This window comes from Centruroides sculpturatus, unplaced genomic scaffold (assembly GCF_000671375.1).
Source record: "Centruroides sculpturatus isolate CEXI.00-Female unplaced genomic scaffold, Cexi_2.0 scaffold107, whole genome shotgun sequence".
NCBI classification, from domain to species: Eukaryota; Metazoa; Arthropoda; class Arachnida; order Scorpiones; family Buthidae; genus Centruroides; species Centruroides sculpturatus.
The window spans coordinates 760,849-784,508 of NW_019384422.1; the positions used below are offsets into that span (position 1 = coordinate 760,849).

General features: G+C 27.4%; 1 protein-coding gene across 1 annotated transcript in view; it reads left to right on the forward strand.

Moving 5' to 3' along the window:
* Positions 1-23,660, forward strand: part of LOC111619446 (pre-mRNA-processing factor 40 homolog A-like) — an 89,404-nt gene that overhangs the window by 42,970 nt on the left and 22,774 nt on the right. Inside the window, exons 5-21 of the mRNA XM_023361151.1 lie at positions 3,034-3,066; positions 6,005-6,115; positions 6,240-6,360; positions 7,507-7,726; positions 7,813-7,912; positions 9,404-9,411; positions 9,553-9,774; positions 9,861-9,960; positions 10,580-10,717; positions 12,413-12,504; positions 12,772-12,880; positions 17,948-18,098; positions 22,047-22,180; positions 22,300-22,414; positions 23,021-23,112; positions 23,195-23,311; positions 23,389-23,445. Of these exons, the coding sequence (XP_023216919.1) occupies positions 3,034-3,066; positions 6,005-6,115; positions 6,240-6,360; positions 7,507-7,726; positions 7,813-7,912; positions 9,404-9,411; positions 9,553-9,774; positions 9,861-9,960; positions 10,580-10,717; positions 12,413-12,504; positions 12,772-12,880; positions 17,948-18,098; positions 22,047-22,180; positions 22,300-22,414; positions 23,021-23,112; positions 23,195-23,311; positions 23,389-23,445 (1,920 nt within the window). The remainder of the gene's footprint in view (positions 1-3,033; positions 3,067-6,004; positions 6,116-6,239; positions 6,361-7,506; positions 7,727-7,812; positions 7,913-9,403; positions 9,412-9,552; positions 9,775-9,860; positions 9,961-10,579; positions 10,718-12,412; positions 12,505-12,771; positions 12,881-17,947; positions 18,099-22,046; positions 22,181-22,299; positions 22,415-23,020; positions 23,113-23,194; positions 23,312-23,388; positions 23,446-23,660) is intronic.

The window sequence follows — 23,660 nt, forward strand, 5'->3', positions numbered from 1 at the left end:
TATATATATAATTATAATAAAGTTACAATAAATTAAGTTAATATATAATTATATATACAATACCTAATTTATATATAATTATATGTACAGTACCTAATTTATATATAATACTGTACAGACGATAGTAATCTCTCCATAGCGTGGCACTTGACGGCGCGGAAAGTAGTTCGGCTGCCCAATGACGTTTTACGTAATTATAGGAGTTTTTTACGGATACCATCGCAATTATTTTGCTGTCTTATAGGAATCGTAATTATAGGAACCCATTTTATAGGGGTCTACTGTATACTGAATATTATACTGTAAAAATATAAAATAATTTGTTAATTTAAATAATAGCTAGGGGCACCCGTAGTGGCTGTTTTTGACATAACGTGACAGAAACCAATTTTTTAGTTTTATATAATAGATTTTTATTAAATTTGCAATTTGTTTTAGTCAGTTATTTGCATTTTTTCATATTTTCTGACATTTTAATAATTTCACTATCCTCAATATTTAATTTAAATGATTGAGACACTATAAATTACATCAATATTTGTTTTAAGTTTTCATTAAATTATTCAATTTTTTGTTATTACTACAAGAATTGATTAAAAAGATAGAAATATGTCCTTTTTGTAAATTACTATTTAAAACTTTGTATATGTTAATAATGAAATTGAATCTCTGATTCTTTTTAAACAAAATATTAAAAGAAATAATCCTTTTGCTTTTAATAAATATTAAGTAATAATTTTGAATTTTTGTAATAAATTTCAATTTATCAATTCACATTGTTGGCATTAAAATATGTATGTAATGTTAGAAATATAAGGTGTGACAATTTAATTCCAGGACTGGTCATGTAGCGCTGCAGTGTCAGCATGCAGAAACTTGTCTAAGCTTATCATAATAGTTCAACCATCTGGCTACTTGTCTGCAAAGATTTGTTCATGTCTGGTAACTTGTTTTTTTTCTGTACTCCATTCACATATTGCTGTGAGAAAGTGTTGTCACGTTTTTGTCATGGAACAAAAAGCGAACATTAAGTTTTGTTACAAGTTGGCTAAAAGTGCAACAGAGACGTATGTCTTCATCAAGCAAGTTTATGGGAATGATTCCCTATCCCGCTCTCATGTTTTTGAGTGGTTTGCGCGTTTCAGGGATGATCAGGAAGACCTTGAGGACGATGCTTGCCCTGGACGACCTCAATCAGTTCCAACACCAGAAAACATCGAAAAAATCAGAGACTTGCTGCAATATGATCGTCAAATGTCTATTCGGATGATAGCAGAGACAACTGGTATCAATCTGGAGACAATTTGTCGGGTTACGCCTCAGTTTGCAGCAAGAAGATGCTGGGTACTGCTGCACGACAATGCCCACCTGCACACTGCGACTGTTGTCAAGGAGTTTTTGGCCAAACGTGGCATTGTGGAGTTGAACCACCCTCCATACTCACCAGATTTGTTGCCTTGTGACTATTTTTTGTTTCCGAAAATCAAAATCACTTTGAAAGGATGAAGATTCAACGACCTGGAGGACATACAGCGTAATGTGACCAAGGAATTGAGAGCTGTCAACAGAAGTGACTTTTCTGAGTGTTTCAAGAACTTGTACAAGCGTTGTGAGAAGTGCATTGCCCTCCAGGGGGATTACTTTGAAACATATTAAAAGGGTTTTTCATTATATATTCTATGTGTCTTTTTATTACCCCAGTCCTGGAATTTAATTGTCACACCTTGTATTATATCATTTTAACTAAAATGTTAGAAGGAAAATGGAAATCTTTATTTAGCAACTATACGTTATTTTTTATATATGTGTGTGAGATTTTGAACACTCCCCTCCCTTTATTAATTGAAAATTTATGTTAAATCTATAATTTTTTGAAATAATATTTCTGATTTTAATAGAAAATTTTTAAGTTAAAAACAAAGGAAACTGGTAAAATTCACTTCCTTCTCAACGGAAGTTCTACATCCTTTTGTTTTCCCTTCTCCACAAATTTTGAGTCACAACAGTCCATATACCCCTCTGTAAACCCCCACTCTTCCGAAACACATGGGAGGAATACAATTTTTCCATTGGAGAAAAACATCAAAAAAGGGGATTCTTTAGTATTGTTTGGGGAGTATGCCACAAAATTCCATAAGAGAAGGATGTATTCCATGTTGTCTCCCCACGGCCAACACCCATAACCAACTCTTGAAGTTCATACAAAGTTTGTTATAAGTTCCTAAGTAGAAGAAAATGTTTAATGAAGTGCTGCCTAAGAATTAAAATGGAACAAGAAAGAATACAGAAGACTATATATATATAGTGAGATAATATGATTTTTAAATTGAAATGTGATCTCTCTCTCCATGATATCATAATTATATATTGAAAGTCAAATTTGTATATTTTCTTTGTTTTATTAAATATTCAATATTTTTATGTTTAAGAAATGTCTCATTATGTCTGAATCAAAAGATCTCATCCTCGCCGTATTTATTCGTAAACGCGTGTTAATCCATGTGTAAGAAAACTGATTAACTGGTATCAAAAATCCTGACGTGGATACAGACTTCACCATCTATATCCTTCTTACAGAAGCCCTCCTTAAAAGTTTAGAGATCAAATCTAACGATTTTGTGCTGATTAAGCAGTACTCCAGGAGGTTGTATCCCCGGCTAATCTCACATATATATAAATTGTCAAGTTCTGAGTAAGAGTCCAACTAGATCTGTTGATTAACATCATATACTTGCATAGCACCTTTTAGTTGTTTTTAACTAATCTTAGTTAAAATAAAACAATTTTTCTGGAAATTAAAGTGTTAACTATATGATCTTCATCAAGTTCTGTACTGTACATTGAATATTTAAATTGTTTTAAAAAATATAATTCAAGTGAATATAAGAGAATTAATATATTTTATTTTTTATGTTTGAAAATACATGTTTTTGATAGTACTTTTATTAATAAGTAATAGTTACAATTAATTGATAATAATTAAAATTTTTACTTCATCCATTTACTAATAGAATAATTTTCCAATCTTTAAAGCTGACATCTACAGCATCATCATCTGTTCAGTCAGTAAGTATGATTAATAAACTAATTTTTCAGTCTAGCATTTCCATCTTTACCCTTTTGTTTTCATTAATTATTGAATTGAAATAATTGAATTTGATTTAATTTTTACAAAAATTATTATAATTAAATAATTCACTGCTAATGAACTAAAAATTTTACAAATATATGTATGTATACAAATTTCTATTACTTAGCAGTAAATTATAATTTATATATGGAGCATTCCATATGGTATTTACATCTATGTTTTAAATGTTTCTCTATTGAAAAAAAATCAGTGTGTGTTTTGGCATTTGGTGATTCATTAGATAAGGGTGCACATGAACATCAAGGATGTCATCTCTATACAATTTGGTGATTCATTAGATAAGGGTACACATGGACATCAAGGATGTCATCTCTATACACTTGAGCAGTCACTGTTCCACATGGAAAGACATGGAGGCCTGTGCATCCATCTACAGAGATACCACCCCAAACACAAATGCAGCCTCCTCTGTATGAATCTCTCTCACGGATATTTGATGGATGATAACGTGTTCTAGGTTCTCTCCAAATCAAAAGTCTGCTATCGCTTTGCAAGCTAAACTTGGACTCATCCATGAAGAGAACAACCTTCCATTGATCTGTAGTCCAGTGGACATGTCGATATACTCACATCAAATGCTCTCTCCTGTGGTGAAAGGTGAACAGCACACAAATGGCTGGTTGCCTCATCTTCTTGAAGCCTTCTGCACACAGTACACCATCCTTCTGGTATCTGTAGCAAGAAAAGACCTAAGTTGTGTGGTGTTGAGATTCTACTCCTTTATATGCCTAACTGCAAATATTAATCAGGGCTAAACGTAGCTTTTGGATGCCAAATCTGTGGTTTAAAATTGTTGCCACAGAAGGACTCACATTTAACTATCTGGCCACCTGTGCCTGATTTTCATCTGCTTCTAATCTTCCAATGGCCCTCCATTGCAGTTCTTCCAGTAAGTGGTGCCTCAAAGTCATTGTAACTAATTGTCTATCCCAGATTTCTTATGTCACTATCATAGTGAAACCTAGTCTTACTCTCAAACATGCATTTTTATGCTACTTGCAGATGATGCTTTTTGATTGCAGCACCACTATTTTGCATATTGCAGTTTTGTTCAGCACCTTTTATTTAACAACATACTCAAATTTCATAGCAATTGGTTTATTTTTGCTACTTTTGTGATTTTCCTTAATTTTTGGAAACCAGTGTAGTAAGTAAATTGGGACTACCTGCTCCTAAGCTTACATATCTGGAGTAAAGTTCAAATCATGATCTCTGAATTCCAGTCCATCAAAAAGACACCTTAACTCCTTGAACACAAAGTAAGTCTATTTATTTAACACTATTTACAGAGATATACAGCAATTCATCTTGATTGCTACTAACTACAAGGTCTTAGTCCAGACTCCTTTCTTCTTACATAGTTTTAGACTAGGCTTCCCGTCCCAATGGTCACATTGCCTTATATCTAAGTTTTAGGTCTGTTGGCCGACCAATCATGAGCTGAGCTGAGCTTCCTATCAGGTCTGCTCCGGTTGGCATACCTGTCTTGATGAGTCAACACAGGTTTGCCAACTTTCAGCTTTCCCAACTGTCAGCTTTCCCTTGACTCGTTAACCGTTTCTTTCCAGAAAATATGCTCCAACAAGCAAAAACTTGGCCTATCTTGTCACTACAAGATAGGAATCCTTGACATCTGGCTGCAACTTTCATCTGTCGAACACGATTCTCAAGATTAAAGAAGGAGACAGACAGATGACAATAGGAATTTATAGGTCTACAATTTTCAAATTGCAGCCAAAAAATATTTAAAGATATTTTTTGAGCTGCACATCACTTAAAAATGTTCAATGAAGTGCCAAATGTCAAAACACATTTAGTTTTTTCAATAGAGAAACATTAAAAACATGGACTGTCACATAAATGAATGAGTAACGGTTGCTAGTTGAATATAAAAGTTTGTCAATCATGCAATAAACTGTATCATCCTATCATCACTATGTTGTAACTTTTTTGTGCTAATTTTCTCTAAACTGTAGATGAATTTTTGTTACAAAAATTAATTTGGATTTGAAACTATAACTCTATCAGATTATAGATTTATTTTATTTTTTTTTTTTGCTCTTTTTTCATTCATATAAAAGCTGTTTCAAAAAAGAAACATCATTCCTTTTGTTCCTAAAGAAAATACTGGAGTGAGGACTTTGTATTATGTAAGACCAATAATGATTAGTTTAAAATTTACAGTTTTAATTACTGTAATTTTCTGGTTGAAACTAGTGTTTAAAGTCAGTTTTAAAACATGTGCAGGCTACATGTTCTTGCAATTTTTGTGAGTTATATGCAGGAAATTATGGTACTTTTTAGGCTACAAATTTAATCGTGTAATATATAGAGAAACTAGACTAAAAATTGAAAATTGAGTATTATAGAGGTTTTAAATTTGAACATATTGTTGATTAAAATTTAGAAAGTTATTAATATAAAGTTTTATTTCAGATTTTGATTTTTGACATATTGGAGATCATTTTAAAAAATTAATTCAGATTACATGTTATTGTATGTAATTAGAAGATATATTAGAATAATCTGATTACATTATAATAATCAAGCTATTAAACTAATTATATTGGTATAAATCCAATTCCAAAAGCAAATGATTGTATTCACTTCACAAATTAAGTTTTTTCTTCTTAAATATTAATTATGATTAAAGTTTTATGATTTATGAAAATATGTATTTATTTAAGACAACTATGAACATTTATTTTGTAATTAAAATATATATTAATTTTGTAGACAGTTTAAAAATTTTATTATTTCTTAAAATAATAGAATAAATAATTAAAATTTTGTAAAAGATGAATAATTCCAAAATATTCCGGGATATTGATTTTATTTATAAAATTATTACAGAAAAGTAAATGGACAGAACACAAAGCTCCAGATGGACGAATATATTACTATAATCATGCAACAAAACAATCAAGTTGGGACAAGCCAGATGAATTAAAAACACATGCAGAGGTAACATTTTCATTGTAATAATTATTTTTTATTTATACTCTCACTTTCCTATACTTCTTTATGTTATTTATCAGGTAATAATGTTGATTAAAATTGTTAATCTTAATTTAATATGACTTTTTAGCTCTTGTTATCACAATGTCCGTGGAAAGAATATAAATCAGATACAGGGCGTGTATATTATCATAATATACAAACAAAGGAATCTCGTTGGACTATTCCTAAAGAATTGGAAGAATTGAAAGGTAAGCATAACAGTCCTAATTATCAAACTTATTTTACACCAAAAATAATAAACAAATAATTTATAACTGTTCTATATTAAATACCAGATTTTATTTATAAAGCTGATATTTAATGTAAATTCACATGGATGGACAGTACTAGGAATTTATTTAAAACATTGTCATTTTTATCAGATTTTATTATGCTGTTTACAATTGTAATTATTTTATACTTGCAATATACATTTTTATTTAAAACGTATTTATTTTACACCATTACAATTTATTACAATACTGTACATGGATGGACAGTATTAGGAATTTATTTAAAACATTGTCATTTTTATCAGATTTTATTATGCTGTTTACAATTGAGAAATAAACAAAAATATATTTATACATTTTTATTTAAAATGTATTTAAATGTTTAAATTTTTATATAAACTTTAAATTTNACTGAAATTATTAAACAACTAAAAACAAGGACAAATATTTTTATGATAGTTTCAAGTGTTTTATTTTTAACTTTTCTGATGTGACTTGGGCTATTATTTCCTGTTTTGAAGCAAAAGGGAATATTTTGTTGTTATTACAGATTATTTTAGAAACATATTCAACAATATTATACTTGTGTCCATTCTGGACGTTCTTTTGAACTAGGACTTGTTATACTGAGGGAAGAGAAACACATCATTTCCAATTAAAATATATTTATTGTAATGCAAGATTACATTACAGTAACTATATTTTAATTGGAAATGATGTGTTTCTTTTCCCTCAGTATAACAAATCCTAGTTCACAAGAACATCCAGAGTGGACACAAGTATAATTACTATTATAAGTAATTAAGGACAAGAAGCACATATCAACATATTCAACAATATTTTCAGACTTTTTTAATTTTATAATTTTAAATAAAAAATTAATTTTCATAAAGTTATTACAAATAAATAAAATAATATATATATCTATAGAGAGAGAAAGAACTTTTTTAAATATTAATAAAATATTTTAGAAATTAAAGTTAGCCTATAACTGATGATGAGAAAAACAGTAATTTTGTCTAATTAATAATTTCTTTTAATTATGTCATTTTTGTATATAAAATTTTATAAATATGGTATTGATGTTTACTTTTGTTATAATTACTTAATAATTTAACAGAGCAAAAGAATCAATAAAAAGTCCTGTTAGTTCTAGTAGTGCAACAGCCGCCCAAGTTTCAGCTGCAGCAACAACTGCATCATCTGAAAATGCAACAGAAACAACAACTGTAACTAATTTAGCTAATATACAGTTACCATCTCAGGCAGCACCAGTCACTGCTCCTCCTGGTACTGAAAATGCAGCATCAACAACTGCTTCTACAGAACAAACAGAAGAAAAGTAAAAAATTTTATTTATTTAATGCATTGTTTAATTTTATTTTTTGTTATTAATTTGAAATTTAAAATATTTATTATAAATTGTAGATCAGAAAGTGAGGAAGATACCACAGATAATTCAAAAACAATTGTTTACAAAGATAAAAAGGAGGCAATTGAAGCTTTCAAAGATTTGTTGCGTGAGAAGGTAAATATTCATACTACATAAATATAATTTGGTTGCAAGCTAATTATAAAATTGAAAGAATCTTTTTATATAAATATATTTTATTTTTACAGTTTCAGTTTAAAATGAATTTTACTTTTAAAAACTAGAACAAAATATAATTTATGTTTGTGTTAAAATTGTCATAAAAATTTCAAAAAATTTACAAAGCAGATTTAAATTTTGACATTGTTTTCACTTTCATTATATAAAATTGAAATTCTTGAATTTAGTAGATCACATTGCATTTAGAAGTATATGCTTTTCATTTAATTGGTTTTAAAAAGAATTATTTATTCTCAAAAAAGAAAGATGAAAGAAGTTTTACATGTAAAAATTGAATAACTGTTCATTAGTTATATGTTATTATTATTATTNAATTTGTGTTTCTTTGCAAGCTCTTGGTGTATTATATTTGCTACTTGATTGTGTCTATGTAAGTAATCTGTCTGTGCCAAGAGCTTGCAACCAGAAGTGATGTGTTGTATAGTTTCTGGCATGATGTGACATTTTCTGCATGTGTCATTTGTGAGTGTTGTATCTTTGAGTGAGTGTTGTATCTTTGAGTGAGTGTTGTATCTTTGAGTTATTATTATTATTATTATTATTATTATTATTATTATTTACATTAATTTGTTATAATGAAACACAATTAAAGAATCATATAAAATGTGTTACTGATTCAGTAAAAATAACAATAATAAAAATCAAACAAAACAACTTCAAATTGGCAAGAATGCACTGTAAATATGATTTGTTTAAAGTAGAAAAAAAGTGATATAATCTTGTTTTGTTTATAAAATTTAAAAAATTAGCCTTGATTTACCTAAGCATACTGTTATTTTTTACATTTAAATAAGATTTGCCGCATTTATATTATGATAGACATATAAAATATATATATATATATATACTGAAATTATTAAACAACTAAAAACAAGGACAAATATTTTTATGATAGTTTCAAGTGTTTTATTTTTAACTTTTCTGATGTGACTTGGGCTATTATTTCCTGTTTTGAAGCAAAAGGGAATATTTTGTTGTTATTACAGATTATTTTAGAAACATATTCAACAATATTATACTTGTGTCCATTCTGGACGTTCTTTTGAACTAGGACTTGTTATACTGAGGGAAGAGAAACACATCATTTCCAATTAAAATATATTTATTGTAATGCAAGATTACATTACAGTAACTATATTTTAATTGGAAATGATGTGTTTCTTTTCCCTCAGTATAACAAATCCTAGTTCACAAGAACATCCAGAGTGGACACAAGTATAATTACTATTATAAGTAATTAAGGACAAGAAGCACATATCAACATATTCAACAATATTTTCAGACTTTTTTAATTTTATAATTTTAAATAAAAAATTAATTTTCATAAAGTTATTACAAATAAATAAAATAATATATATATCTATAGAGAGAGAAAGAACTTTTTTAAATATTAATAAAATATTTTAGAAATTAAAGTTAGCCTATAACTGATGATGAGAAAAACAGTAATTTTGTCTAATTAATAATTTCTTTTAATTATGTCATTTTTGTATATAAAATTTTATAAATATGGTATTGATGTTTACTTTTGTTATAATTACTTAATAATTTAACAGAGCAAAAGAATCAATAAAAAGTCCTGTTAGTTCTAGTAGTGCAACAGCCGCCCAAGTTTCAGCTGCAGCAACAACTGCATCATCTGAAAATGCAACAGAAACAACAACTGTAACTAATTTAGCTAATATACAGTTACCATCTCAGGCAGCACCAGTCACTGCTCCTCCTGGTACTGAAAATGCAGCATCAACAACTGCTTCTACAGAACAAACAGAAGAAAAGTAAAAAATTTTATTTATTTAATGCATTGTTTAATTTTATTTTTTGTTATTAATTTGAAATTTAAAATATTTATTATAAATTGTAGATCAGAAAGTGAGGAAGATACCACAGATAATTCAAAAACAATTGTTTACAAAGATAAAAAGGAGGCAATTGAAGCTTTCAAAGATTTGTTGCGTGAGAAGGTAAATATTCATACTACATAAATATAATTTGGTTGCAAGCTAATTATAAAATTGAAAGAATCTTTTTATATAAATATATTTTATTTTTACAGTTTCAGTTTAAAATGAATTTTACTTTTAAAAACTAGAACAAAATATAATTTATGTTTGTGTTAAAATTGTCATAAAAATTTCAAAAAATTTACAAAGCAGATTTAAATTTTGACATTGTTTTCACTTTCATTATATAAAATTGAAATTCTTGAATTTAGTAGATCACATTGCATTTAGAAGTATATGCTTTTCATTTAATTGGTTTTAAAAAGAATTATTTATTCTCAAAAAAGAAAGATGAAAGAAGTTTTACATGTAAAAATTGAATAACTGTTCATTAGTTATTTATATTAAGTTATTTTTTATAAATATTATTTAATAATTTTATATATATTAATTACATTAATGTTGATAACAATTCAGTATTAAATACATTTAATATTATGTTAGCTGCAAAAATTTTTAATGATTAATTCCAAGTTAAAATTTCTTTTAATAACTCAAAAAAAAAAACATGAAAATGTGCTTTTGTTGAATTAGGTTAAAATTTAAATTTGAAATTAAAATTAAAAGTTTTTCCTTCTAGGAAGTGCCAAGTAATGTGAGTTGGGAACAAGCATTAAAAATGATAGTAAGTGATCCTCGTTATGGAACTCTTAAAAAGCTCAATGAAAAGAAGCAAGCTTTTAATGCATATAAAACCCAGAAAGCAAAAGAAGAAAAGGTACTTTTTTAAAAAATATTAATAAATATATTTATATGTAACAAAATATTTTTTCTGTAGGATATACACTTATATAGTCTATGATGCTTTAATCATAAATTTTTAAATATCAAACAATATAATAATCTACTTTTGATCATTATGTTTACATTTGTATTTTAGTAATTTTTGATTAAGTAAGTTAAAGCTCATTTTCATACTACATGATGAAGTTAAGGGAAGCTTGAGGATTTATAATTAATAGGGTTTCTCATTTCCCGGTCTTTTGCTTGTTCTGGGATTTTGGGAAAAAGTGAACTGTTTCCTGGGATAGAATTAATTATTTTTAAGATATACAAAATATCTTGAAATCGAATGATATAATTATTTTTTATTTTTTAAAAGTAATTTAATATGCTCTGCAATCTTCAAAATCATATTAATAATGCTGTGTAAGGTCTATAGGCCTATAATAAAAATTACCTTTAAATAACGTAGAAATTTTCACAAATAGAAAAANACAACAAAAAAATGCTTTGAATTGAGTTGAAAATTTAAAAAAAATGAACTTAGATCAAACTTCTAACTTAAAAGGTAATTTTTGTTATTTAAATAAAACATAATACAAAATATTATTGTAAATTTTTATAAGATTTTAAAAAGCAAAGATGGTCAATACTCCGATTACTCAATCTGATTCTTATTTTAGTAATGAAAGGTCCTGCTACCGAGAATGCCCTTTCCGATTCAATTGATGTGAGTGGAATTGTCTTTAATGCATTTAAGAGAAGATGGATGTTATCTGTTTTTTCACCTGTAGCCTGGAAGATTTCTAGTTCATTTTCAAGATTGTAGTACTTCTTTTGCTCTCTAGTATTCTTGATTTGTCTACCTTGGCTGCTTCAATAGCAGCATCAAACTTATAGCCCAATAATTCGGCAGTTCCTTTGGCTTTAATAATCAGTTTTATGAAGAAAAACTTCATAATCATTTGTAACCTTGCCCAATTTGCACAACCTAGCATAATGCAGTTATTGAAGCAACTGGGCATGGTTAAAAATTAAAACAGCATAAGCACAATTATTCTAGGTTTTACAGGTTCTAACAAGTAAAGAATTTTCAGAGTCCTGCCACAAATAGGCTACATATTGATTATTGATCATTTGTGACATGCCATAACTAGCAAAAATTTAAAAAAAAACTAATAAGTAGGTTTAAAATTAATAAATACAACTAAATTATTGATATGGAAGCTTAATACTACCCTATAGAATAATCTTTCGTTTATTGATTAGATACATTGAATCTCAAACAAGCTGAAAGTAAATTATTATGAAATAAAAAATAACTTGTTTGCAATTGGGAACTGAATTTTTATTAATTTTTATGCGTTTTATTGAAATTCAAATATAATTACTAATATTTCCATGGTGGTTGAGCAATTAAGGTGCCATCCTACTTCTCTGGGGACATGGGAACAACTTGATGAATTGAAAAACCTAAATAATTTTTCAGGGGGTAGTCTTTCCTGGATATGTCAGGCCCCAACTCTTGCTACTCAGTTACCTTAATGCCCATTAACGAGTTAACTCGTCAAGCGTGACGTAATTCAAATGTCATCTGATGAGTTAACATTTGTTTTTAAGAAAACTTATGTACATTTATTAAACTAAATACAATTAAAAGAATTTTAAATTGAAAAATAAAATTTTATAGGAAGAACAACGATTAAGAGCCAAGAAAGCTAAAGAAGATCTTGAACATTTTCTACATGTAAATGAAAAAATGACTTCTACAACTCGATATAGGTATATTAATTTTTTTATTATCTTCTGTTGATATTTTATTTGAATTACTTTAATAATAATTATATAATCATTTGTGTAATTTATAAGATTTATGTATTTTTAAATTAAATCTGTATTTACCATCTAGTTTAAGAGAAATTATGAAATGTAAAACACACAATTTTTTATTTGAGAAAGTTGTAGTCATTGACTCTATATATTAATTATTAAATAAATTGATCAGAAGAAAAATGTGTATATTTTTAATGATAAAATTTTATTTAATAGAAAAGCAGATCAAATGTTTGCTAATTTGGAAATTTGGAGAATAGTTCCCGAAAGAGAAAGAAAAGAATTATATGAAGATGTAATATTTTATTTGGCCAAAAAAGAAAAGGTTTGTATCAAAAATGTAATTAGTGTTTAATCATATGAATGAAATACAATGGAACCTAGGTTTGGCAGATACTGGGTTTATGATGAAGACAAAATGTCCAGTCCTGATATATAGGATTATTTATGTAATTTTTTTTTTTATTTAATTGATCAATGGACAAAAATTTCCTATCTTTCTAGGTTCTTTAAAACCTATAGGTAGACAATACAATGGATTATGTGTTTTCCATAAATATCATTTTAAAAAATATTATTCTTATCTTCAGTGCCATTATTTCTTAGAATTTCTTTGTATACTGAAACTTGCCAAATGAAATTTTTATCATTCCATTTTTAGATAGTTGATACTCTTCATATCAAACATTAGTAAATTGACATTGGCACTTTTCACTTGCAAAATGGAAGGTAGACATTAATGTAGTGATATCAGACCTTCTCGTCCTCCCTCTCCGGGGGGTTTCGTCGGGGCAGATGCGATCTATCCATCGACACACGCTAACGAGGGGTCGTTAAGACCCGGGGAGAAAACGCGGGAAGAAGGAATTTTTGGGGAGAGGAATTCGGGACACGAGAGGGAGAGGGAGTGCGAAGTAGTGGTCCCTGAGAGCGAAATAAAGTTTTTTTATGGAAATATTGGACTAGTTGATTAATTAGTGAGACGAACCGACGGGGAGGAATCCGCTGATCAAGAACGGGTTCCCTACAATTAAGTAACTTACAAAGAAGGATAGAATTACAAAAGTAGACTGAATTAAATGATTTGTGTATTCTGAAGATTGGCAAACATTCTACTTGGGAGTCTTAGACAATATAATCAGTAATGCGTCCTGCCTACTTTGTAGTAATTGTTTTAATCACACTCCAGGCCAGCTCTTTTTCAGATTTCTCTAATTTAATTAATCATTCATTTCTAATTAGTAATTTTAGTACAAATGGCTCTTAATATTAAAGTATTTTAATTATTAAATAAAAACTATATATATGAGGATGTTTGTTTGCTATGCACTCCTAGGCCATTCAACCAATTGCTATGAACTTTGCAGTTACATTCAAATACTTCTTAGAAAATGTCATATATCCCACTCCAAATTAATGATTGGATTTCTATATGTCAATTAATTTCTGTCTAAATATGATTGCTGGCTTTACATGTAGTGCCATCTATTGGAAAAAATTTAACAAAATAATTAACTAAATATAATTTTTAAAAATATAAATTATATTTACTGAATTACTGTGACAATGATATAGCACAAAATAAATGCAAAATAAAAATAAAATAAAAACAAAATCACTGCGATAGGTAGCACATAGCACTTGTGTGTGTGGAGTGTAGTAGTGTTTTGCCCCTGTACATCATATGTTTCCTGTTAGAAATAGAGTGATTCCAGTTATGTATCTGACTTCATTCAGGGGAAAAATTTTTGAATTGAAATAACATGACTTGTGGTACAAATCAGTTCATATATAGTTAATCTTACTCTTAGAATTTTCATGTCTGGTCTCAACTTTCATCTATCTAACTCCATTCTCGAGATTAAGAAAGAACAGACAGTGGGAATTTATAGGTCTATAATTTTTCAAATTCCAGTCCAATAAGTACCTTCCAATAACCGAGTGGATAAAACCATTTACAAGGACATGCTTGGCTACCAGGAAATATGGACATTTCGCCCCTCTCCTGATTTCATCTCTCCTTTATAACTCATAAACCCATTGCCCCAAACTGATACTGCTTAAGATGTTCTAACTTTAAGCCAAATTAATGTACAGTATGTGCAACAAGTTTAAGGCACAAAGTAGAGCTGTTAAGTTGTTTTCTGTGCTGATGTTTATTTTTCCTATTTATCATCATGATGTCATTGCTTCGTTCAAAATTTTCTGTAGTTGTAGTTGTAGTCTATGTAATGTGCATTTTATTCACATGTTGAGTTTTAGTATCTTTGGTATTCTTTCTTTTCCTAAATAGGAAAAATTTTGGTATAAATTTAATTTTTACAACCTGAAAAGAAAAGAGAACATATTTACACTTAATCTTAAAATTACAAAATGGTAATTGAACATCACTGCTTGGGGTATATTTGTTACAGACAAAGAATATGCATAATTGCTGGGTAGTCTGCATAATACTGGTAACCAATAGTTTTGACGGTTGTGATAAGTTATTCATGTTTTTGTAAAATCACATTAACTTGTTATTATGAATAATAACCAACATCCTCTAGTTAAAGTGATAAATCTCTAACCCAACTTCACTGCCTGTAGCGTGACAATGTTCCAGAAAGATTTTCCATGCCAATGGTTAATTTTCGACTGGAAATTCAAATTCAAATAGAGAATTCCATAGCACCTGAGAAGAACCACATTAGGTTTGAAAACATTTGCAAAGTCCTCTGCTTTCATTGGAGAAGAAGCACACCGGTTACAGGCTGTGAAGTTGGGTTAGTTTATAGTGATAAATCTCACTTTTCTACAAGGTTGAACCTGTCTCAATTATATATGGCACCTTCCACATCTATTAAATGCAACAAGAAAGATAGACAAATAGAGAAAAGTGATGAGGAAGATGATAAGTAGAGGATAGAGAGAGAGCTATGAAGGGCAATTTAGGGGAGAATGTTATTACTGATCAGATCAATAGTATTAAAAAAGAGAGATATGCCAGAAGTGCATTGCAGTCTCATGCAAAAAAAGATGAGACAAATATTTGACTGAAAGTTAACAATGGACAAGATTAGAGACACTGTTAAACATTGCAAGTTACTGATTCAATAGGATTCAATAGGGGAAGGAGTGACTCCAGGAACATTTTAGGGGCCAGGAACATAGGGGTTAGGTGGATGCTTATGGCAAGATGTATGAGATTGGCATCAAAAAAGGGCCAATGGGCTTAAAAGTATTTAAGGAACAAGTTTGTCATTTGTCAAGAGACTTTAATAACTCCTCTTCTAAAATTAATGTTATGGATAAAACCATCACAAGGACATGCTTATGGATTAATTTGTGTCTTTGGATTAATTTGACATAATTTGTGTCTCTGCAAATGTACCAGAAAATCATCTATCATGGTGGTTAAGAGTACAAGCATAACTGCAAGCAAAAATGTCTTTTGACAAAATTTAACTGCAAAGGGTATGAAATACTCTAATTTGAAATTTCATGACCATTTGTCGTGTTCCAACAAATAGGAAATTATGATTTTGTAAATTAATAAAATATGGATTAGTAATTTATTAAAGGTAACTACACTTATGTGATTTTACAACTTTTAGAGAATTGTTTATTTAAAACAAAAACTTTAACAAAAAAATATTGTATAATTTATCATTTCAGACAAAAGATTTGGGTTATGTAGAATAACTGGAGAAAATAATTAATTGCATGTATTTTATTACATTGACTGAAAATATTGATTATTTTGTAAAATAACTAGTAATTATGCATAGTAACCAATTTATTACATTAACTGTGACATGTTCAATGATAAATCTATGAAAGATCAATCAAGGAAGAAAGAATAAATCAGAAAGAAGAGGGGCTTGCAGCTGTTGTCAAGAAGCATAGTATTGTTCTTGACAAATACTTCTGGGGAATTGCACACAGTTTGCAATTGTCCAAGTGATGTAAACAACTGTGTGTTTGGAGTTGATTTTAATGATGGAATAATATAAGTTTTTGAGATTAAGTCATTTGTAATCATTTTTAGCTGTTACTTGTTTAATTTGTTACTTTGAAATATTTTTGAATAAACATACAGTGTTTAAATGTCATTCCTTTTGAAAAGAACCATTTTGAAGTGTTTTTACTATTTCCTTGCTGTGGTACAGTTCTGCATAATCACAGTGCAAAAAAGATGGTTTTCTTTGGCCTTTGCAAATATATCTATATTGAGTGCTCATAACCTTTCAAACTATTTCATCAAATTGATTGTTTCTCATTTTGCCAGATACTCCATGCAACTTTCCATTTTTAAAAATTGTTAGCATGACCTTTTGAACAGAACAAACAATTTTGAATTTCCTAACAAGCAGTTAATAAGGATGACAATATTGCATTGACTATATCTTATTCTCTAGGTCATTATAATGAACACATCATGACTCACTGTCAATAATGATTTAAGTGGGATAGTCATCATCTTAATGAAATAAATGATGGGTTTTTTTATCCACTGTTCTTTTGTGATATCAATCAATTGTTAGGACCCATCTGATGTAGAGTTTTACATAATTTAAAAACTGGATCATGTGCTGCACTCTTTCTTGACTGATGTGTACTTAGACTGCAATTTTCCTTTGCTTATTTTATTTTATTTCTCAAAAGACACTGTGGCCAGGTTGGCCTTTTACAAGCATCTTACAGTAAATCAACAAAACCAAATCTGGCAATTTTCTCAAAGTAGTGCACAAACTCAAGCATGATTATCCTCATGCATTACTGAAATTTGTTGACTTGGTCTTTGTTTATCAGAAACATTCATCTTGCTTTTATTGCAGCTTTCTGCACTTTTGAGTATTTTTTACATCCACACACCCACTACTATAAACAGCTTGCAGCCATCTGGGACTTTAAATAGGTGTTCAATTTTCCAATTACTACTATGTACAGAGAAAGGAAGAGTTTATGCATAGACTTATACAATGACACAGTATAATAAACTCAGACTGAGTTCATACAGACAAGATACTCATGACTACAGAACATGTTTGTATCCCTGAACTTCATGTAATGCTATGATAGGAGATCTTATTTATCAATCAACTTCATATATATTTTATATCAAGAGAAAATAATGAATTTATAACATTTCTACATAACTGAATATTTAAAAAAGATAAATCTGTTATTAATGATATATGAAAGTTTGATTTCATATATCATAATTATTAAAATATATTCTTGTTTTTAAATATAAGACATTTAATAATGTAATAATTATGTATTATGATAAGTAATTGAGGTCCAGTTTTAATTTTAATATAAATATTTCTTTTATATAAACTATTTTTAATTTATAAATATATCAAATAAATCATTAATGTAATTTATAAATTTAAAATGTCTTTAGGAAGAAGCTAAAGCTTTGAGGAAGAGAAATATGCGCGTTTTGAGTGATGTATTAGATTCAATGACGTCAATCACATATCAAACAACATGGCAAGAAGCTCAACAGTTGTTATTAGATAATCCAACTTTTGCTGAGGATACAGATCTTTTAAGTATGAATCTAAATAGTCTCTCGTATTTATTAAACTTTTATTTCAATTACATTCAACTATGATTCAAATTTAGACATGCTTGAAATATACATTTTCACTATAAACTAGCCAAAGATTAGTTATTCAGAAGAAAAAACAAAGATTTAGAAAATTTTATCTCTGCAGAATACAATTAATGTAATTTAACAAGCATTTTTTAAAAAAGTAAATGTATTTGGATTTATTTTTAGATATTTCCTATCTTCTGAATATTGCACTTTTATTATTTTTACAGATTTGAAAATTTTCAAATTTGTAAAAATAAAAATTTCTGAATAACTAATCTGAATTAAATTAAATACATTCTGTAATAAAATTTTTGAAAATGAGTAAAATGTATACTTTAAGCATAGTATTTTACAGAATCTTAAAATTTTTAATTAATATTTATTTTTAAAAATCAAATAGTTTTTAATCAAAATTTTTTTGTTGTGTAATGTTATTTTAGTGTATTTATATATACAAATAAAATTTCATTTATAATAATGTATATCCTTTGGACATTTTTTGTTAAACTTTATCGGCTTTCTTATTTTATTGAAATTGCATGAATAACAAGAAATTACTTGAAAACGTTTGTGGGAAATTTATAATTGATTTAAATTTAAATGTACTTCTACATTCTGACTATAATTAAATTTTATTATAGTTCTGTTGCTTAATATCTTTGAATGTTTATTATATATTTTTTTATTTCTTCTTAACTAAACTTGCTCTCTAAAGAAATTTAAATTAAAAATAAATAATCAAAATTTTTCCATTGCAAAATACACATAGAGTTTTTCTTGAAAAATGGTTAATTATTCTGGAAGAAAAATTTCATATCATTGGACAAGATAAGTTTTGTTTATTTCATTAAAAAATTTGCCTGAATTTAAATATTTATTAAAGTAGCTACAATAAAACTTTCTGTAATGCTCTCAGTAATAGAAGTTAAGTCATGTGAATAAAATTTTTATTGATATTTTATAAATATTTCAGTTTTTAATAGCAAGCATTCTGAATAGTACATGTAAATACTTTAAATTTTATTATAATGGACAGTTATTATTTGAAATAAAAACTAAATCAAAGTCAAAAATACTTAAAAATTAAAATTTAGTTTTTAATAGTTTGGCTAACATGTCTTTAAAATATGTATTGTACAGTACACTAGGTCAAAAATTAAGTTGACAATAGGTGTTGATTGTGTGAAGAATTTAAACTTTGCTGTTAAGACTACAATGCTAATAAACTTTTATTACATAATTTGCACTTTATGCTTTAGGTACTTGTACATATTTACATTTTTATTTACTATTTTATATACATTTTTAGAATTTTTAAAATTTTTATATTACAAACCAAAAAATTTTGTTGTTATCTTAAAAGCATAAAAACAAAATATTGTGCTTAAATTGACCTATTCAAATTACTATATGGTGTGCAAAGTAACAATGGCTCCATGGAATCAGTTATCTGTTGTCCAGAGAATGGAGGTTGTAAAAAGTTAATGAACAATTGCAATAATTATGGTACTGTATGATATAATTAAACACAACAAGCAATTATTTATTGTGACATCATCACAATGCCAGGTTGCAATTTTTAATCTTTTTTTTTTTTTAATTAATTTAAAATATATACTTTCTACATCAAATTAGTAGTGTCTTGCCCCTGCACATCATACTTTTCCTGTTAGCAACAGAATCTTGCTGTCATCTAACTCCTTACAGGAAAAATTTTTGAATTGAAATAGCATGACTTCCAGTTTTCATCAGAAGTTCATATATAGTTAGTTAGTCAGGGTCTTCTGTCCCTAAGCTTTCATCTCATATTTCATCCATCTAACTCCTTTCTCAACATTAAGGAAATACAGACAACAGTGGGAATTTATAGGTCTACAATTTTTCAAATTGCAGCCCAATAAATAAAATTACTATAATTTTGGGTAGGAACCCACAGTGGTGTACACCCTACAGAAAACTCCAAGAATGAAAATAAAACCTTTACATACCTTGTGTTTCCAGGATGGCCATAGAAAGCAAAATAATTAGCAGTATATATTAAAAAATTAAATCTTAATCTTTTGAAGTACGTGAATTTCCAGCCAGTTACATAGTGTGAATTAACTTTATTTCATGATTGGAATTAAAATTATCACATAACCAGCACTCTTTTCAAATTATCTTTAAGACAGAGATAATCTGCAAATTATCTGCTCAAAATTGTGATAATAAAATAAAATTCAAAATATAAAATGATAGTTGACATCACAGCACTTGACTCTCAAAACCCTTTCACTCTGTTCCTTCTGTATTAAGTTATGTCTTCAAAAGCTGTGTTAAAATGTCTCTTGAATGTAAATGTTTAAATGAAAAAGTTGAAGTATTAAAATTGAATGAAAAGGAAAAATTAAGTATATGTAATTTAAGATAGTAGTTAGTGGTAAGTATAAACTAAAATGAATATTGGAAGAACTCATGTAAATGAAATTTTGGACCAAAAATAGAAATCAAGATATTTAAAGAGCTTCCCTAAAACTGAAAGATTAGCAGTAGATGCAAGTGCTAGATTTACCTTTGAAGGAATCCCAAGCAATTTAAATTTTTGGATCCTCTTGCAACTAAAAAAAAATAGGAAATCATAAGAAAGGCAGAAATTGAAAGAAAGATTAAACTCATTTATCATTAATACACAGTTTATTACATAGTTTATCATGTATATTACAACTTCAACCACAAACTGCTCAATCATATCATAAAAAGACAATTTATCATTCTCAATAAACAAAAGGCTTAAACCTGAAGTTTCTCTTGCTTTAATGTTGTATGCAAATAATTTTTACAAGCTTCAGTGTGCTGAAGGATCTTTACCTGAATGGTTTATTATTGATGCCATTAAAAATAGTCACACAATGCTTTCCAACAATTTGGTCTACATTATTTTCATAACTCACCAAGGAAAATTAAAAAAATAAATAAAGGGTGGTTTCCAGTGGGGCCATTTCAATGTAAGTCCCCAAGTGTTACTTGTTTTTCTTCCTAGTAAATCATCTACTATATAGATGCTATCACATATGAATGGTCTTGACAAATATACTTGTAACTTTAATTTTTAAAAATGCCCTAGAAGTTGCAAAAATTAAGGATTTAAAAACTTTAAATTATCAAGGGATTCTTGATAAATTTTAAGTGCTTATCATACAATACCATTGAATTAAAAAATGTTAATATGTTGAAGCATATTGTGTATTGCTTATTCATATTGATATATTAAATAAATAAAGAAGTCACTGCTTGTTTCAGGAAGCCAACATTTATTAAACAAAAGTAATGTTTTTGATCAAGTTCTGACATGTTCAGTTTAAAATCTTGTATATAACAGCTTTGTAAAAAAGTTTTTTATTTCACCTGAGGACGATGAAAATATATTCGTTGAAAGCGCTCGATAAGAAAACTATTAATAACGCTGTACACAATGAAAATTTATTTTACTACTAGTATATAACAGCTTAAAATAATGTATCAGAGAATACATACATTAAAACCAAATTTAAAATTAAAAATTCAGAACAGTTAGAATAGAATTTTTACATAAAATTAAAATAAATTAATGAAAAATAAAAGAACTAACATAAGATAAAACAAACAGAAAGAAAAAATTACTATGTATTAAATATTCTTTTAAATTGTTAAAATAGAATTATATTAAATATTACTTTATTAATATTACATATCCAAATTAATATTTTATTTAATATCATTTGATTACTAATATTATTATTGCTTTAATGATGATTTCTGTTTATAATGTAATATAGTTTATATTCTCTTTGGTGTTACTATTTTATGACTCATTAAATGTTGCTTTTTAGAAACTGTGTTGAAATATAACATTTGATAATTTTTATAAATTTTATTATTTTAGATATGGATAAAGAAGATGCACTGATTGTATTTGAAGAACATATTCGTCAATTAGAACAAGAGGAAGAAGAAGAAAAAGAAAGAGAAAGGAGGAGAGTAAGAAGACAGCAAAGGAAAAATAGAGAAGCATTTATTGTAATAATTATATTAAAAATAATCTTTATAATTTTTTTCAATTCAGAATTATATTATAATTTAATATTAATGTGTATATAAATACTGTTAATCAACCCAAAAATATTATTGCATTTTAGCACTTATTAAATCAACTTCATGAAGTTGGAAAGTTGACATCAATGTCTCTTTGGGTAGAATTATATCCTACAATTAGTGCTGATCTTCGTTTCTCTAATATGTTAGGACAACCAGGTAAATAAGTTGTTTTGATGCTTTATGCTTTTCTGAATAAATAAATATAATAATGTTGAAAAACAGCTAAATCTAGAATTAAATATTTTCATTATGAAATATAACCAATCCAGAATTTTATTTATTCTAACAAAAAAATTATATTTTCAAGTTAAATAAAGTTATATAACATATTTAAAATAAAATCGTCTTATTACTAATTAAAATGATCATAAATGCAATTTATATGTAATCATTTTTATATTAGTATTTCTTATGCTTGTTAAGAAATTAATTTTTGAATAACAGCTAATTCATACCAGTATAATGATTGTTTGTGCATGCTAGAATTATATATGTGTCTCCTAATAATTTCCAAACAAGTGGTGTTTTCTGAAATTTAAATCTTTTGATTTAACACTAGTAACTAAAGATCTTAAATGTTTTCTCAGTGGTAGAATTTAATTCAATATATTTAAGTTACTAAAATAGGATCTTATTAGTATATTTAAAACTTATTAATGTGCACTTTTATTAATAAATATGAATTTCATACTAAAATTTATTTAATATATTATAAATTTTTCATATTTTCTTACATTGTTACATTACAAGTGTTTGCTCTAGGTTCAACTCCCTTGGATCTATTTAAATTTTTTGTAGAAGATCTTAAGGCTCGTTTCCATGATGAAAAGAGAATAATCAAAGAAATATTAAAAGTAATCAATAATTGTATTTTTATTTTTAAATTAAATATACTGTTTTCTTATTTGAATTTTTTTCAAAAAAAAAAATTTTTAGGAAAGAAATTTTAGTGTTGATATAAAAACAACTTTTGAAGAGTTTGCCACTGTTGTAAGTGAAGATAAGAGATCAGGTACACTTGATGGTGGAAATGTAAAATTAACATTTAACAGTGTAAGTATAATTAAATATAAAAATATAAATATTCAATGTAGACAAAATTTAAATAAAATTTATTATTAAATTATTAGTTACTTGAAAAAGCTGAAGCTAGAGAAAAAGAAAGATTAAAAGAAGAAGCAAGAAAGGTATATTTTCTTCAAATAATGTTAATAATACAGTTTTTTCCTAATAAGACATTCAGTTCAAGAACTTAATTTTTTAATGAAATTAATTTTATTTCAGCAGTAGAAATTATTTATCATATTTGCCAAAATACATGTCAATTCAAAAATTTTTTTCTTATTTCATACTAGCAGATGTATTTGGCAATGAATGCTCAGGTTATCAAAAGAAAGCATTG